This window comes from Melanaphis sacchari, unplaced genomic scaffold (genome assembly GCF_002803265.2).
Source record: "Melanaphis sacchari strain LSU unplaced genomic scaffold, SCAv2.0 Contig41_pilon_pilon, whole genome shotgun sequence".
NCBI classification, from domain to species: Eukaryota; Metazoa; Arthropoda; class Insecta; order Hemiptera; family Aphididae; genus Melanaphis; species Melanaphis sacchari.
Genome location: NW_020271269.1, coordinates 276,520 through 297,574, shown reverse-complemented (window position 1 = coordinate 297,574; position 21,055 = coordinate 276,520). Strand labels below are relative to the sequence as shown.

Below are 21,055 nucleotides of genomic sequence, written 5' to 3'. Positions count from 1 at the left end.
TTAATGTCATCCATAAAAAATAATAATATAAGTTAGGGTACAAGAATAATAATTTGCATTGTAAGTTACATAATTTAATATTTATGTACTGAATACATCAAAACCACTTTTTTATAAAACCAATTTTAATAGAAGATTCTTTTTCGTAATTTTAATAAAATGAAAATATGACTACACATTGATTAAACGTATATTTAATGAATTGTAACAATGTTTAGCTGCTCTTTAATACGTCAAATAGTAAATACAACTAAAACGTTAGTACAATTATTAAAATATACTTATAATAGCACGATTTTTTTTTATTTAATAATCATTAAAATGCAAATATTATACAATTACAGTACTCTAATTTTAAAGATATTATTTACAATGTTTATTATTTTAGAAATATCTAATAAAAATAAAACTTACTTAATTTCAAAGGTTTTTAAAAATGATTTGTTTAATAAATTCTGAGAAAAAATTGAACCCATTGTAACCTTTTAAATTAATACATATTTTCGTTCTATACACACTCACACACATATACAAAACTAAATGACAAGGAAATACATTAATATGTGTTATTGAAATGCCCAACTATTGAATTAACTGTGTATATAAATTATTATAAATTGATAAACAATTAACGTTTCAAATAATATTTTACTTATTCGACAGAAAATATAACATTTATGTACGTACCTTTATATTTTTTTAATAAATTATCTTTTTTTTTTTTTATACAATAGTTATAAATGTTTTTATTTCATATACGTTAGCGTATAAAACAGAACAATTATAATTTTCATCAACCAATTTGATAAAATTAATTATGCGTATATAATTTACATTTGATATATTTTTACATTTTCATTGCTTTATGAAATAATTATTTATTTAAAAATTAAAGTATATTTAATAAATTGTTTTATTTTATAATAATTAGTAATTTACTTGTATCTTTTTAAATTTCTCCGTTACTTTGAAAAACATTAAAATGTGCTTTACTGTAAATTTTTATAAACATTGTAAAGGGATGTTTAATTTCTTTAATTTATAAATCATCAATTCGTGTTTCTGGAATTACTAAAGGCTATAGTTAAGTACTATATACAAAACCATCATTAATGCTATAGTGATTATAATCCTTAAAAGATAAAAGCTAGTAGCCACGTATAATATGCATTTAAAACAATTTTGATAGTAATATTCCAAAATTATATTTAGCTTAAGTATACTTTAATGAATATATATCAACGTCGTTTCCTCTTGTTTTGGTGTTTTGCAAAATGTATACTCGTATTACATATAAGTACGTCAACTTAAACTAAATAATAATTGCATATTCATTTATAAATATTTTTGATTTCATTTGTCTATTATACAATATTTATATTATGTATATTATGTATTATAATAATATACAGCGATAAATGAAAGAAGATGAACAAATTTCAAGATATGAATTTTTGAAAAAAATGTTTTAAGAACAAATGACAAAATTTTAATTAGATACCTATTGTATTATTATTATTATTTTGATTATACAATATGTTTAAATAATTTTTAATAATAATAATATTTTTTTAATTTCAAATTAGTTTTTTGATTACACGATCATTACGATCTAATTTTTAATAATAATATACTTTTCAATTTAAAAAAATGGTTTTTCTTTATTTTTACGCCTAATACTCTAAGAGATACTAATAGCTGCCATAACACATAATACTTATTATACCTAATTAAACGATACACGTGTATTTAGATTATCGTAACAATATATAAATATATACACATGCAGTATATATAGAAAGTATATAAAATAAATTGCCGCAGTTTGCATGATGTATCTTATCGGTTTTGTCACAGATTGTATAATCTTAATTTTTTTTTTTGCCGTAGTTTACATATCGACTTTTAGAAAAAAATAAATTTTGCCGTAGTTTACATACAAACCAGTATTGAATAAGAAATTAATGAAATTAAAAAAATAAATAAATAAATCACGTAATTTAGTAATATAAAATAATAATAATTAGAACCCATTTAAAATTTTTTTAAAAGCACAAAAATCTAACGTATACAATTTTTCTAAATTTTTTTTCATATTATTGTTATACATTTTATCATTATATTCTTTTATTGCATAGTTTATTTCGAACTTCACTTGATTGAAAAAATTAAATGAGTGTATAAGTTTAAAAAAAGTTATTTTTAAACTAAAATATGAATTGTTTTTTATATTTATCAACTTTAAAATTTAATAAATTAAATTATCATTTCCAATGCCTTTCAATCGCATGTCGTATTTTCATTCTATACAAATTGAAATTATTAGCGTACGCTCGTGTCTACTGAAGTTGACTCAATCGAGCACAAAAGGCTATTTAAATATTATTTAAACCGAAAGATAACTAACAAGATATAATTCTTATCGATATAACTTACTTACATACACAAAAAATTTTCTGCGCATTTTTCAACTTAGTAAAATGTATTATTATTTTTAAGTTTATAGAACTGCATAATAAAAGCAATACGATTGCATTTACTCATGTATAAAAGTAAAAATACAATTTGCTTATTTAAAATCAGAATAAAATAAAACGATTTTTTTACAAAAATGAACTTTTGAACGTAATATAGTAAATAGTAATGAAAAAATGTTACGTAACTAAATCTTATTCAAAAGCTACGATGCTTAAAATAGATATTAAAAGTTTTATTGGTGGAAAAATCATATTTAATTACAAACTAACTACATACATGAATAAATTCTTACCTGTATCTACAGTTACATCAAATAGTTTGGCCACCAGATGTTTTCCTCTCACTAGGAATAGACTGCCACGATCGGCTCTGGTTAATATACCGACGTTGACAAGTATCTTATGACATAGGACGTCGATATCTAATTCGTTCGATACATCCCGAATAAGCTCCATAAAAAGCTCTCCTTCGTCTAGCAAACCCAAATGATGCCTCCATTCGCCACTGCTTCGCGTTACTCTGTTGAAATCATAAAGGTATTTGTTTGAATAAATAATTTGAATCTCATATTACATCTTACCACTAAATATACATTTTATCATACAATATACTATAAATAAACATAATATACTTTTAAAGCAAAAACACTATGTATACATTTACATACACTTTTCAATTCACGATTATACACATTAGTTTAATATGATGATTTTAATAAAATTATATTATTGAACTTATATAACCATAAAATACTTTGAAATATGAATAATTTTTTAGGTATCAGCTGTTTTTTGTTGGTTAAAATACAATATAGTACATTAAATACAATAACATTTTACTTAACTCAAAAAATATCTAATTTTAATTTATTTTTTTCTTAAACAAACCGTATTTTTAATTTATTTTATCTCATTGCTTTCTAAAGTTCATTACCAGATAATAGAATTAGTTTATTACCGGTTCTTAATATGTTTATAAGCAATAACTATCTAGTATAACATACAAAATATAATTCATCATAAAAATATTGCGTTTTTTATAAATAAGTTATTAAAACAAACGAAATTGTAATACCATTATAATGAAAGTTTCTAAAAGTATTTATTGTTTACTTTTTAATTTATGATTGTTGGATGTTTATATTTTTATGTTTTAAATAAAAATCAAAAAAAATAAAAAATAAAAATTGTAAAACAAATTGAATGCACTTAATTGTTAGCTACAAAATATAATTTTATTCTATATTATTTCTATTATAATTTATTTATATTTAATTCATTATGCTATTTTTTTTTTAAATTAATATTAAAAGTATTGTTAAAAAATTAGTATTTTAATGTATATGAATATATCGTATACCTATAATATATTAATTTAAAGAATGTTATAAAATAAAAAAAGGTTGTGTAAGCTGGAAACTGTAAGCTATATAGTAGGATATATTTAAAGGATTACTTTTATCTGAAAATTCTCAAGTACTTTCAATAAAACCAATTCCTATGGCAAATTGGGTTTTATAAGTTTTAAATTATATTTTTATAAAATATTTAAGTAAAAATAATGTGTACAAAGTAAGCACTGAAATTTTAAGATATTAAGATATCGATTAAAAAAAATATTGCTATTTTCTTAAAAATTAAACAATAATTTATTATAATTATTCAGGGGCAGATTAATGAATATGCCAAACAGGCTTAGACATAGAAGCGTTTTATAAGGGACACTACCAGCGCACTACCAGGGACGAGATCAACATTTTTTTGCTGGGGAAAAAATTAACTGAAGTTAGTATTTTATGTAAATGTAAGTTTTTAGTATTTTAAATTCTTATTTACTAAACACTTATTTTCATAGTAATTTGTTTTTATATTATCTTTTTTTTCAGTGTAACTTATTCAAAGTAAAATGCATGGTTAAAAAAATAATACAAAAGATTTTTAAATATGTGACCGCAATACGCTCGTGTTTGGGTTGTGAATAAAAATGATAAATATAATAAGGGCGCTATTTTATACAAGACTTATAGACGCTAAACGTCTTAATCCGACACCGTACTTATTAAATTACTCTAAGTTATCACAAAATTAAAATTATGTCGAATGGCACGTATTATAACACGTTATAATATTATTTATTTTTTTTTTCATTTGATTTATCATTGAGGACATTCAATTTAAAGACAATAATAATATTTCTTCAAAATTGAGTTTTTTACTTTATTTCATTATTAAATTATGTATAAAAAATTGAAGACTATAATTTTGAAATGTTCTTTATATACAAAATAAACTGATATATATATATCAGTTTATTTTAGTTCAAATCAAAAACTTTCTTAATATTTTATACTTGAATAGTTTGACTTGGTGAAAAAAATTAAATCGACTCTCAACCCTACCTTATAATCATATTAAATATATTGCACCTGCTTATCACACTTCATAAATCTTGTCAAAAATAAAATATTTAAACATATCTAACAAGTTAATGATATTTAAAAACTGAATTCTACGAAATCACATTGACTTTCTGAAATTCAACGGTTTATACAAAATTATTCAATAGGTAACAAATTACTTATGAACACGACAAGGTTGAATGTTATTAAAAATTTATATATAAACCAGTTACCAATTTTAAATAATTATTGTTAGTAATATACAAAAATAATAATAAGCCATCAGTTTATGGCATATTTAAAATGTTTATTTCGGTTTTACGAGATGTTTATATTATTCTTTCGAGCGGAAATATTATTATAATACACAAAAATACAAATAAAAATCAATAGACTTTTGAAATTGTCTGCGAAAAAAAATGCCTGTGCGTATGCATAGCCGGATTAGTCAAAATATAAAGAAAAGAAATATGTTTCGTATTGGAAAACCATCAATAACAAACATCGAATATAAGACCATACATCTGTCATGACTCTTTTGGATTTCATTCAACGTCAAATTATGGCAGAATCAATGAAGATTTGTTTTCCGGCCACTGTTAGTTTCAAATCGTATGGCTTAACATAACAATGTGTTCATAAACAATTCCACAAAAACCTATAATCGGACTTAGAGGTTTTGATTATAAAGGTTTGGTTTACGGTCTACTATGATATATTACGTAGTTTTTATTTTCTTCATTGTAATGCCGGTTGGTTAAGTATTTGCAAATTCTTGCGCTTTTATTAAACCGCATATCTATTGTGAGAATATTATATTCAACAAAAGACGTTGAAATTAAGAAAAAAATAATATGTTTATAGAGATATAGGTACATATCAATCATAATATTTTATATTTATTTGGATGAAACACTAAAAGCTTTCCCCTGAAAATGTGTCTACTTTACAATAATTTTCGTCGGAAGTAACTACTGTTAACGATACATTTACCAATAATAAAAACAGTAAAAACTCGAACGTTGTATGCGAATAACTTACTATCAGCTTATAATACTGTAATAATATACTTTTTACGTATCTACATATTATCCACACGTTTTTGTTTATAACGTATACACTTATTATAAAAAAATTAAATGAAAATCGTATTATCGTTGAAAACAAAGGTAAGGCAAAACGAATTTTCTATACATAATAAATACAATTTTTCTTCTTTGGCAATTATTAATTCTTCCTTACAGCAGTGTAACAAAATTACTGGGGCAAATTACATGATCGAGTTCTTATAAAAGTTATTTTTAAATACGTCATATGAAAACTTAATTTCGGTGAAAACTCTGTAGGATTAAAATAATGTGTCTAACAGTTTTTGTTTTGCTATCATTTTTTGGGAAATAAATATTATTTTTAATTAAATGGAGATCAATGTCAACAATCAAATCCCAATAGTATATTATACTATAAAAATTGAATTTAAATTTTTTCAGTTTTTTTTTCCATTTTTAAATGTGAAATCACTAAATTAATGAAAAATATATTTGAATTATTCTTATTCATGGAGTTGAAAAACATAACAATGGTCTATTATGAGCCTTTCGAACACAATAAAATAATTTTTTAACATTATTAATTGTACTACGATTGCGGTTACGTTACCTGTTTGGCGACCTAGAACGTTTGATCGGAGACGACGCGAGCCAAGTATTAAACATCTCAGACGTCATGGAACTGCGTTTCGCTCGGCTTATCGTCAATGACCCGGTGCGGTGCTGGAGCCGTGCCCGGATCACGCGATCCACCAGATCTTGCGGCGCTTTTTCGCACAGCCATCGCTCTACCTCATCTGCGTCCAGGTCCATCATGGTCCGGTTAATCACTGAGCCACAGATGCTGTACGACTGCAGCCTATCCACCTCATTCGAACCCTGAAAATAAATAAAAAAAACCACCCTTCAGTTGATCGTTAATCATCAGCACGAAACGCTATATATTTTTAATCGCATCGAAGATAATATCATCGTTTTAGACCTAATATGAAGAAAACGAAAACAATGACAATAGTATCGATATTATGTTATACGTATGATTACGATATTCGTTGAACTATTAGATTATATTTTTCTTATTTATTTAGTTTTTTACACACAATATAATATAATAATGTTATATCGCTATGCCAAAATCCGTGTTCATGTATAATGTTGTGATTTTTTGACACCGTCTATATATTATATTTTATGTATAGCGACATGTGCGGGCAATTTATCTTCGTCTCTAACGCAGTGCACAACAATCTGCGTTCGTGTGTTGCTATACGTAACTCCCCATACATGGTTTCCGAACAAGTTGAATTCACCATTGATAATACAATATTAATGGATTCGGAAACTCATTCTTTCAAATTTTTTGTTTTTATCAGTTACAACGTGTAATTTCTGTCATATCAAAAGTTTTGATAAATGCGAGCGTATGGCATTAATAAAAATTATCTTTGTAAAATATCTATTATTTTTATATTTACACTAAGAAAGTACACTTTTGCGTTGATTCGTGAAACATTATCACACGTGGCATCTTATTACTATTAAAAGCTGATTTAATCAATTTCAATTTTTCAAAGCTATATCTTAAGTCTTAAGAAAATTATTTCTGTACGTTTTATGTTATATATCGTAATGCATATCATAATATTTGACATCATAATTATCGTAATAGCGTTTGACCAGGTTTGGCAGGCAGCCCTCCTATTTTTATAAAAATTTTCTTAAAAGTTTTTCTCGATACATCATGTTTCATCCATTTTTTCACCAAAATAATTTAATGTAGATACAGTTGTCATTTTTTTTTTTATTATTAAACTCTTCATAATTGGCTAATCCATACTACCTTCCACACTTTTTGGTGATTTTACAAATAGTCATTAACAGTGGGGTATTATTTTTATTTTTAAGAGGGAGGGTCCTTCGCTTCTGAACAACCCTTGACTTAAAAAAAATGTACTTTACTCATGCCTATCAACATATTTATATATAAACTGTAAAAGTAAAATTAATTTTATTAGATCCAAAGTAAAATTTCGTAGTATATTTTTAAAATAAGTTTACAATTAATCTGGAATATACAGGAATTATTCTAATTTCACCGATTCATCAATAAATATTTTAGACAATCGCCGAGAAATTACCCAAAATACTCCACTGATCATAAGCCCCCTACTACTTTTTCACATAATATTCTACAGAATATTTTAGTCCTCTTAAAAATGATATAAGGAATATGGTTTGAAAATATATGAATTTAAATCCACTTCACCTCCATTCTTCCATTAGAAAAAATATCTACCACATATTCCAAATGAACTAATTTTACCAAATATGCAATGTATCCATTGCTTACGTATAACTATGGAATAATTTAAAAAAATTTTAATATTTTTATTTACAATATATTACTCACTTAAACTTACCAAGTCATTGTACTTTTAGTTAATTCATATAAAAATAATTATATCTTATGTAGTATCTTGGATGCTTTTATTAAGATACTCTATGAAACTATGAAATTAATGAAATTATTATTGTGATAAATAACAAATATGAATAATTTTCCTTATAAAAAGTAATAATTATTAATATCTTAATATTAAATTATATTATTTAAAGTCGTTAAAAAATATCATAAAGAAACTTAGATAAAAAATAATGCATTATTTTCTTACAATGACAACCAAAAAAAATTTTAAAAAATACTAGAACTTGTCAATCTATTATTTTTAAGACTATAGCACGGTATTTTATTGACAACTTGGTATATTATTAACGTCACGCCATTCAGAATGTGGCTCGTGTCGGTTATTACATCAACTTGTTCAACGCCTTCATTGGAGTTAGTGTTCACTATTTTTCCTTTTACAAATCTAATCTACAACGGAGAAACTGACTTTGATGTTTCTTTCATTTATTCTCATTGCTATTTTTAATTGAATCTGGAGTGACGGTTTATAATTAAATTAAATTGAATATACACATTTATATTAAATCGTAATTTAAATTTTCAAACATAGTCCACTATTTTCACTTTTTATTGGGGTTACCTATGTAGCATCCACATGTTTAAGATATTAAACAATATTACTTTTAAATTCACAAGTCTCATTAATAATCTCTTTGTAATATTTACTTTCCATTAGTAACTATATATGCTACTTTTTATTTGATCTAAATTAACTCGAATATTATGATTTCTTTTACTCAACAAAAATCTTAAATAATTAACAAATAGGATGAAAATAACCAGAAAAAATACTGTTAAGTAATTTTGCTATATAGAAGGTATCAAACGTTCCTTGTCACTGAAAAGTTTGAATGCAATGGATAATAAGTTAAATATGAATTCAATAATACATTTTTGTTTACGGTGCAAAATTATTTTGAGCTGAGATGGACGGTAGTCTATATTTCTAAAAATACTTTTAATTTATTTATATAACTATTAGTAATTTTTTTTTATTAGAATAAATAGTAATAAAATAATACAGTAGTTTGAACTAAATTTTGTCAAAAACAAATCACATGTATTATAATATACTAAGAATCCTGATATTATTACACACAATATTAGATTGCAGCTAGTATTAACTTATATAACAATACCATAAACGTCAAACAATCTGAATAGATTTATGACTTAAATAGTTATCAAAATAGTTTTAAAGCTTTAAATAAATTATAATATACATAATAAAAAAAAGTTTCAAGTCTCTTCGAATAATATTTTTTTAATTACAACAAATAACTAAAAATCGTTATTTTTTGTTTAACTATCCAATGATGTAAAACTTTGAATCACAAACCATTATATAAAAGATTAATGGATTTTCTCTGTGCTTTTTTTTTATTAATTTCCAGAGAAAACTTACAAAGAATTTCGCATTACACATTCCATTTTTTTTTATTATTCACAACTATTATTGTATCATACATGAGAAAAAAAATTTACAAATTTTAAATGTTCATAAATAGCTCAAAAAGAGCCAAATTACAATGAATATTGTTGATGTCTAGAAAATATAAATATATATCTGTTGAATATTTTAAATTTCAAAATATATTCACTTTTAAATTATTATGAAAAAAACTTATTTGATTTTGTAAAAACTGTATTTCTGTAAATATTAGTTACATTATTTCGTCATTTTTTTTTCCTTCAATTATTTTGAAAATCTTTTTTTAAAACACGTTTAGATACATTTGAACTCAATATAACCATTGTTCCAATTATTATCTAATATAATTAGTTATTACTTATTAGTTAATATAATTTACTTATATTAACTTATATTTACTAATATAATTAACTATTCTAATCATTCAGATCATAAATTAGGTATTTTTTTTACTACTGTATTAATCACAAAATATAAATTAAACACATTTTTTAATTTTTAAAATATTCCTAGCTAATTCATTTTTCCAGTATAATATTCTGAAATTTCACAATTTAATCGATAACTAAAACCGTTCTTCTAACACCAGTAACCATATTATTTGAAACGGTATTTCTTATTTAAAAAATAATTAAGATAATTATTGGATATTATAATAAAAATATATTATTATACGAATAACCATAATTGTAATTATATTTTTAAAATTTTTTCATTTAAAAAAAAAAATTAAAAATATTACTGTCAATACAATAAATTTAAATTTATTTTACTTAATACTGCTTTATGTTACTACCAATCACAAATAAATCACTATAATATAACTCAAACCATCATGACAATATCAGAAATATTCACAATAATATATTAAATTATCTTGGAGTAAATATATAAAAATATTTGATACCAAATTAATATCATACAACACTATTTATGTTTTAGATTAAACGATATATTTTATCTAAACAAAATTTTAACTAAAGCAATGTCTATAAGATTCTAATTCTCTAAAAATTTAACGTTTCTAAGAAAATTATTAGCGCGTTATTTCTAATTTGTAGTTATGATTAATTAAATATTGAAGAATGATAGTTATGATTAATTAATAAGTACCTTATGTTTCAATCATATCATGGAATTAATAGTAAAATATATACGTTTATTTAAAATAAATATACTTGTACTTTTTAAAATATTGATAATATTTATGACACATTTAACTGTCATGTATTAAGAAGTTTTTTAACCTTTTTGATGAATTGAAAATTGTTTTATGTGATTAGCATAAATGCACATTTAATACAACCGTAGATTAAAACCGTTATACAAATTTGACTAAATAAATACTAAAACCAAATATGTTAGCCCATAAAAAATAAAATATATTTTTTTATTTATGTTGTAATTTGTATTTTATAATAGTGTACAATACTACAGAAAAAACCGTTCTATTCTATTGCTAACATGACACCAGTCAAACTCCATTAGTCTACTGTATAATATATACATACGTACGTCTATTTGTATAACATAAAACTCAATTTAAATTCAAAATAAAACAATCTTTCAAAACAACGATAACAAAAATGTATATTTTATCTCTTCCTCCCTAAAATATAAAACATATAATATCATACATGTACAGTAAAAATATTATAGTTCCTCTTTGTACACCAAAATCTGAAACCGTGCAGGTTATTTAAATGGACTTCATACTCAGCGCATTTCTATATAGATTCATGTCCACATTAATATAAGTGAATATCGATGTAATATTGTTATAATATTAATATGAAATTACTTTTTATATAACCACATAAACCATCCGTTATTTACAGTCTAAGATATGCCAGGTTTTAACTATAATATTTTAGAAATATATTCAACAGAATAATTTAAAAATCATATAAATTGTATATTATATTATTATTATTCAACATAAAAAATAACCAAATAATAATTTATTAGTTTCATAAGTGTTTTATAAAAAATAGATGAAAAATTATAGTTATGTATGGCACATGACAAAGACCCAATTGGGATATCTAACAAAATATGCAATATTTCACTTTGTTTTATAAAAATAAAAACAATCCCACATAGAATTAACAATATTACAACTTTGAAACAGTAACTTAAACTGAAAATTTCTTCTAAACTTAACATCAACAATGAATATTTTTTTTCAGTTAAAAATAATTTTTATATCATACTATCATAAAAGTTCTATTTATAGGTATAATAAATAAATTAAAAAATAAATAAATTCCTTCGTGTACAATTGATTTAAATATAATTTAATTACATTTTATATCGTAAAACGTAAGTAATTAACTATCTTATAGAAGTCATATGATATAGAATTCTATATTATAAAATTTATAATTTATAATTTTTTTTTTTAATTTTATATGCAGCACATTTAAAATAAATTATATAATTGTTGATAGAAAAAAGTAAATATTTCAATAAATTTAATAATATTTTAAATACAATATTGATTTTTTTTTAGTTTTAAACATTAACAAAGAAATAAAAAAATCAATTGCTACTTATATGTTTTATGATTAAATTGTCAATATATTTTTAAGACTAATAATATATAGTTAATTATATAAATAAATTTCATTGTTAATCAATTTCAAGATAAATCATTTAAATTTATTACATATACAATTAAATATTTTAAAGCATCGATCTTTCCAAAAAAATAAATTAAAAACTGCTTTGAAATATTTAAATTAATTAATTAACAAAGTTCAATATATAAATTTCTTTAATTCATTATTCACTTGGTGAAATATCATTAAAGTTTCTTGTTCAAGTTTGATTACGTTTATTCGGTGCTAATCTAATTATCTTATAGTTTAAATTATTGCATCTATAAGTAACTGAAAAGTTTTAGAATTTTAACATATATGATCAAAATATAATGTGAAATGAATAATCCATCCTAAATGGAGCAAATCGTATATAGCATAAATTATGGATCATATTATTTAAAAGAGTTTATATTAACAAATAATTAAAAGATATTTTAAAATCAAATAAATAATCTTTAGTTGCAAAAAAAAAAAATTAGTAAATAAATACTCAAATTGAAAAGTAGTGTTCTATTAGAAAAAAGATAATAATAAAATAAACAGTAATTTGAGTACTATTTGCGTTAAAATAGTACATCATAAAAAAATGTGTGCAAATAAAATAAACGTCAAATTTTAAAACAAATCCTACAGTATTGATTGTTAACTATATAACCATAACTTTTTGATAGTAAGTTAGGCGATTTAAAAGTAATTTTATATAAACTCAAACATCCACCACTATTCGCAGTTGCACAAAACTTCACAATAAAAACATAACGAGTAAACTTTACTATTTTTTTCAATACTAGGTATACGTATTGAAATACCAAAAGTTTTGGATAAAATATATGAATATCGAATTATAAAGATGATAGAGCCAGATCAATCGAAACAATTTTAAGTTTGTACAAATTAGTTATATATACATTATTAATAGTAGAAGTATATTATTTACAAATCAATGAAATCCAAGAAATTATAATATTAATAATATTAGGTATGTTATAAAAATGAGTTTATTATATAATTTAATTTTAATTGCTTTATTACTCTGTAAACATATTAGTAAAACAATGTTGCATAATATAATAAATTATAACCATCGTGATGGAACTTAATAAAAGCCTGCTGTTTTTAAATAGCGATCATGAGAGACGATCGTTTCAATGCTTTTGCGATTAATGTTTCGGGTAACGTCGTTTAAATATCCAGAATACCCTACGTAAATTCTATTGCAATTAGGTTCTTCCCGTATTATAAGCCCATCGCCAATCATTAAAAATCGAATTAATTAATTATTATAGTAAAAAAATTTTATGATATGTATATTGTATATAACGAATAACGTTGTTGTTTATAATATGTAGCAAGGACGGTCAAGTGCCATGACCTGAATGCGTTGCGAAAATATTATTATTACGCCCGATAATAAACTTTATGAATTATTGTATGTTTATAGCAAATCATTAAAAACCATAGACGATGTTAAATTTTTTAGAATTTATTTGACAAATAACCATCCAACATTTTATTATAGTATTTATTTCGTACTAATTACTCGTATTATCTACAAAGTAAGCGCACTAAAATAATACAATTTAATGTGATAGAATCTCGATAACTGAATTTTTACTGATAAAACCTTATGTGTATCTTATGTGTAGAATTATTTAAGTAGCTTTCAAAATAATTCAATCGAGATTACAACAATTTTAGCTAGATAATATTATATTGTAAGTGAATCATTTCACGTCACTTGTCACTACATTAAGTAATTTATTGTTAAGTACCTAGATGTGTATGTTGTGTCTTTTAACAAATCGTTTTCTTTCTTCGTCCACTAAAAGCATTTCTACTCAGAGCAACAAGTAGAACAAAGTGCTCAAATAACAATAAAAAGTCCTTTTTCTTTGATATTACCACATTTCTAGTTGAATTATGTAAAACGAAGAGCACATTAGAACGTGAAAACAAATAATGGGCCCATTTAGTGAAGTATATTTTCATCGGTCTTTGTTTTTTAATGTCTACTGTGAATATTTAGGGAATAGTTTTTTTTTTTTTAAAGCTATAAATTATGACTTGCAAGACAGTGAGGAAAACACATATAAGGAATGCGTTTTTGAAAAGTATGTATTGGTGGGCAGGGTGGTAAATCGATGACTCTCCATTTAACTTGAGTGCTTTTCAAGAAACTAACTCTCAAAGACTTTCTCTCGTGATCTATACATCTGTACTTAAAATCCAAGACAACGTGGCTAAAATATTAACACACCTAAATAGATCCCTTGGTTCCTTATATATAATTTCAATCAAATAAGAATAACAACCATAATATTAAATATTGACGTTAGACCCTGTAAAATACGGTTCCTTGCAAATGGCAAAAATCCGCAAATGTCTTATTTTCAATAATATACATCAACAATGTTAATAAATTCACTTAAAAAGATTTATTTAGTTTAGTTCCATTTTATATGTTAAATGATACAACAATGTGAACTTGTATCAGGGAAGTCAATCAGAAGATCTACGCAAAATAAAAATTCACTATATTATAATGTATCTTTATGTTTTCAAGTTTATTAATTATTATTTAAAATAACATGCTAATGCTGTAAAATAATTCATAACTGTGACTAACATTTAACACGTTCAAATAAATTATTTGAACTTGTACATTGTATTAGCATTTACACTGCAATTCGTTAATAATAAATATTAGTATCAATAACTATTAACTACTGCTATACTTTCACTTAACTTTATCCTTATTTATAAAAATGCTATATTTTTTTTTAATGAAGTATCATACTGTTTTCAAATTAATATGAAAAGGATTACAAAGTTACAATATTTATTTTATTTTTAATTTTATAAATAAATATGGAAGTAATAGGTGGACATTTATAATTAACATTTTTAAATACATTTTTGATTTTTAAATATCATTTTTAAATTTTATTAATTGATATTTTCAATAGTAAAAACAAATGTTAGCTTATTTTAACAGGTTCTTAATCTCAGTTAAAAAAAATAACGATAAACATTGAACTAAACCATCCAAAACCAACGAGTTTATTTTTATGAAATTATAATTTCTAACTTATTTAAAGTTACTATTATTTTACTAACTAAAAAATTATATCTATGTATAATATATTAAAACTAAGTCAAATATATCAACAGTCGTTTTGATCTTTTAATTTATGGTAAATAAAAAATAAAACTTAATGAGCCTTACTATAAAAATAATTAAAAATAAAAACAAAAATTATTTAAACAGACTATACATTGGCTTTACTATAAATAATCTCATGGTGAATAATTATAATTATAAACTTTATATTATATAAATTATTTAATTGTTTTAGACGAAAAATATAATACGATTAAAGTTATAAAGTTAGTTATTATTTCAAAGAAGCTGTGTAATTAATATAAAATATAATAATTAATTTATAAAAAAACTTACCACTACCCAAAAAACATAGTCATAGGCAAATCCAGCCCATCATTACAAGTGGGGGGAGGTGAATAGTAAAAATAACTTATATTAAGCAAAAAAAAAGGTTATCAACTAGCTTAGGAAGGGGGGCGCTCCGCCCTCCCTGCTAAACCTACCACTGAACATAGTACAACAAATTAAACTTAAATATTTTCAGTCCCTAAAACTATGTGTAGTTCGAAATTTAAACAATATTTCTTTTGATAAAATATCATAGCACTATTTAAAGTCATTGCGTTACTTATATAAACTTAAAGGTTATAATATAATATATAATACGTTCAATATGTTAACAAATAATAACATATATTAGAGTAAATTAATACGTTACTTATAACAATTTTATTTTATTCACAGTTATAAAAAAATATATTTATACATATTGCTAATAAATTTATATTATGCATTTTTGATTAAAGAAATCCAAAAACACTGGCGCTAGTTTTTAGAACATTGACTTTTTATTTAAATTTGGTCGATTTGAGATTATGTAATACAAAAATTTGAATATTTTAGGGGTTTTATTTATGTATAAGTTTATAATCATGTATGATATCATAATGATTATATATACATAACAGCTTATGAACATATACGTTTTGTTTAATTTAAAAAAAAAACAAATATTGATTAATTTTTACATTTTTTAAGGATAAAATATAAAAATATAATTAGTTTAAAGATATAAAGACTCATACACATATCATATTGTAATAATTACATTATTAGATATTTTTAATCAGCTGTGTACTAAAATACTCAATAAACCAGTTAAAATATTAAGCTCCCTTAAGTTCCCTATAATATATCCTACGTAATGTATTCAAATACTTGAAATAATATCTAACAAAAAAAAAAATCTAAACAAACATCTAATATATTAACAATGCTTGTCGATAGTTTAAATCTTTTAAACAATATTTAAATTATAATTATTAATTATTTCCTACGTATTAAATGTAACTTTTATTACGTAGCTTACACTTTGTGCACATAAAATACTTGATCATCAAATAGCACTTAAACAATTCAATTTCTATTTTTTTTTTAAAAAACCGTTATTTTCTATATTAAAATAGTTGATTCCAATATCCCGAGTTTACGGTGTATAAATAATATTATTAAAAGATAAACCAGTATATTTGGGTTATATACCTGTTTACTATCCATAATCCGTGTAAACCACTGAATCAGCACATCTCCACAGTGTTATCTTGCCGAAAACAGTATTATAGCCTGTCTTAGGCTTACACATTTTGGTAAACTGGCACGATCCCATTGATTGGCAAAGCAAACTTACTTTAGAGATGTACGTGTGTATATGACATGTACGAATTAGGTCAAACTTCGATTTTCATCAAATAGCAATGTGTGCATCACTATACCGTTCAGAGTACTGGTATAAAGTAAATACAAAAGTACATTAAGAGGGCAGACAAACACTAGTATTTGTTAGGATTTAGCCGTGGAATTAACCAATCGATAATTTCAAATATAGAGTCATAATTAATATTAAAATCACCTATTTTACTATATAATGTTTTAATATTTGCTACACAATTAAAAAAAAATATTGTAAAACCGTAGTTTTAATAGTCCCGCATGTTTAGTCTTATGCAAATTACGTTTTAGTTGGGCTTTATACTTCTATTACGAACATATAACATACATTAAAATACAATTAGGTATAATTATAATTATAATCATGTTATTGTAAATATAATTATTATACCTGTAGGAAAATAAAGCTATCAAATATGTTGAGGGTCCAAGCTCAATCAATTAATATTATACCTACAATTAATACACAATAAATTGAAAGTGTAATTAACCGTTCAAATAATATAATATAAATTATGAAATCATTAAACAAAAAATTTAAAACAATAGAAGTAAACACCTAGTCAATAGTCAATGCGTACATCATATCTATTCAATCAATCTCCTCTTCATATTATGTTAAATTAAAATAACTATAAAAAACATCAATATTTCCCGTATCAAAATTTAAATAGTATAATACTGTTAAGTGTAAATTTATCATTATTATTATAATTATATAGCCAAATACTTAAAACTATGAGCTGCTTATTTAAATAATTATACATTTTAAATTCCGTAAAAGTATAAAACATATAGGTATCAATATTACCAATAGGTAATTTAAAACGGTTTTGTTCATTTGATATTAATTTCAGATAATTACACTACATTTTTTTGAAAATAAATACTAAAATAATTCATATAATAATAAAAATAACGTTTTATGTTTAGACATAGATAATAAAGTAATTTATAAAAAATATTTTTAATACGAAGAATATGAAAAACAAATTCTTAAATATTCAGCAATGAAATATTCAAATAGTCTCAACAGAAATATTAGGAATAGATTTTTATCAAATAATACATTGACAAAAATATATTTATAATTAAAATATTCATAATACCTAAATTTCAAAAAATATAAAATATATTTTTTAAGCTCAAATTCCAATAAACAAAATACATAATAATCACAAAAATTATTAAAGTTTCATTTGATAATATTTAAATAATTTTATGTTAATATTATACGTAATGATGTTGATTTTGGTATTCATTTTTACCATGCTATACCCGTAGTAGTATGATCTATATAGTTTATGTAATTAAATCAAATAAGTGCCAAAAATAAAATAAAAAACTTCCTGAATGTTTTTCTAAAAACAAAATTCTACACTTCATAATGTAGAAATTTAGATGAAAAGTAAAGAAATTATAACTATGCGAAATACAATGATTGAAAAATAAAAATGTAGAAACAATTATTAAAAAAACAATCATATAGATATAATTTTCTCACAAAACTATAAAAATTACGGGAATGATTGAATATCATCAGGCTTTGTCGTTTTTTTATTGTTTATATTATAATTTAGTGGTTTGACATGAGGTGTATAATTAATGTTACGTGTTATGGTTTAAATTTAAATTTATACTAGATTTATTAAATTATTATTTTTAGTTTAATAGATACTTATTTATACCTCAGAATTAAAAATGTAATTATTCAATGTATTATTTTATGTATTATGACTATTTATTTTTTTTGTATACAAAAAAATAAGTATTAAATTATTTAAGTTTAATTTTACTCAATTAGCTATTAAACAATAGTAATATTTATATATTTTAATTCGACCAAAATAACCTTTGTATTACTTAAGATAAAAATCTAATAAATAAATGGAATTAAAAGAAAAACTAAAAACTTTATTTTTAAAAGCTTAATACAAGAATTTTTTTTAAATTAAATATGCTTTATTTTTTTATTATTCATAAAAGCATATTTACAATCTATACAGAAAAGTACAAAAAATAAATTGGATAATATAATAATAATAAAGACGACTTGGTTGGCTTGAGGGGGGAAACCTCCTTTTCTGACCATTTTTTGTTTTTTTTTTTTTTATTAAGCAAGAGCGTCTCTTGGCCATTTTCTTTTTAATCACCTTGGAGGATTGCCGGGATGGTTATATAGGACATACTAAAAATAATAAGGTTTTGGTTTGAATGAAGTTTTGAGTGGAACTTTTTATAGTGTTGAGTTGTTAATTCATTGGCTGTTGAGATTTATAGATCCTTATGTAGTGCGTCGTTTGTCATATACCAAGGGGCTCCAGTTATTTGTCTAAGGCATATCAATTGGAAGACTTGTATAGGTCTTATATTAGACAGTTTGGCTTAGCCCCAGATTTGGAAACCATATTACCAAAGAAAGGTAAAATTGTCTAGTAAATTAAAATTTTATTTTTTAAGCTCATTGAGGAAGACAGTAATGGATGAAGGAGATGTAAGCGTGTGTTAGATTGTTTTCTTTTAAATTTGGTGTATTAGGCCCAGATAAGTAGTTTGTCAAGGTGAACTCCAAGATATTTTGTTACATTTTTGATTGGAATTTGTACATTGTTGAGTGATAGTTGTGGACATTCTTTTTTATCTAGAGAAAAATTTATTTGAACCGATTTATTCTCATTTAATTTAATTTTCCATTTTTTGGATATTTTATTTAAGTAGTATTATATAATATAGTGGGTGGCAATATTTGGATCTTTGTTTGATGTTAGTGTAGCGGCATCGTCTGCATATTTTGCTAGAATTGTGAAGTTTGTTTCGGGGATATCTGATGTACAAATATTATATAGTATAGGTAATAGGTTGTTTTCTTGGGATACTCCCGCATTGATTTTATGATAAATTGATAAAGGGAGTAAAAATGATTAAGTTAGACAGTGAAATATCGGTTTTGAGATAATATTTTAGTATTAGGTAATATGGGGTAAGTAGGAATAATTTTAATTTAAACAATAGACCGTCGTACCAAACACAATCAAATTCTTGCGCGATATCTTTTGAATACAGCTGGACAATGATCCCTTTTTTTTGGAGTGATTTTGATAATTTGTCAGTGATTCCGTATAATTAGTGGATTGTCGAGTGATATGATCGAAATCCAAATTGGTTATTAGGAATAATATTTTTTTCTCTAATAATAGGAGTTAGTCTTTTGAAAAATAATTTTTCGAAAAGTTTCCCTAGCGTCGGTAGTAGATTTATCTAGTGATATGAAGTTACTAAATGCTTTAGTTTTTCTGGTTCGGATATTAATATTATTGTTGATAATTTCCAGATTGGGGGAAAGTATGATAAATTGAACATAGTGTTGTATATGTTAGTCAGAAGAAGGATGGTTTTGTTTGTTACTTTTTTGAGTATTTTGTTATTAAATTGATTGTACCCTTGAGATTTGTTGTTGTGTAGTTTTGTAATACATGATTTTATTTCTTGTGGTGTAATTGGTTTGGCTAATAGTGATACAGGTAATGGATTATTAAGAAAAGTTTGAAAATTTTCTATGTATGTTGTTATATTAACACTTGTATCTGAGTGTGGTTGGAAAATTACGGATAAATATTTTCCGAACGAATTGAATTTTTCACTAACGGTTATGCAAAGTATAATAGCATAGAGGATATTAAGATCGCAGTACCAGCGTGTGCACTACCGTCAGGGTGGTCTATTCGATGGGTTGTATAACCTGGTATATTATAGTGTTTGTTTGATATTAGGTGTGTTTCTGTAATTAAAGTGATATT

At 23.5% G+C, this 21,055-nt stretch overlaps 1 protein-coding gene across 2 annotated transcripts in view; it reads right to left on the bottom strand.

Annotated features, from left to right (window-relative positions):
- LOC112597487 (cGMP-specific 3',5'-cyclic phosphodiesterase) overlaps positions 1–21,055 on the bottom strand; it is a gene marked incomplete at its 5' end in the record, with an annotated part of 88,170 nt that overhangs the window by 35,457 nt on the left and 31,658 nt on the right. For both annotated transcript variants that reach the window (XM_025343559.1, XM_025343560.1), the window contains 2 exon segments: positions 2,771–2,997; positions 6,536–6,804. In XM_025343559.1, coding sequence (XP_025199344.1) covers positions 2,771–2,997; positions 6,536–6,741 — 433 coding nt within the window.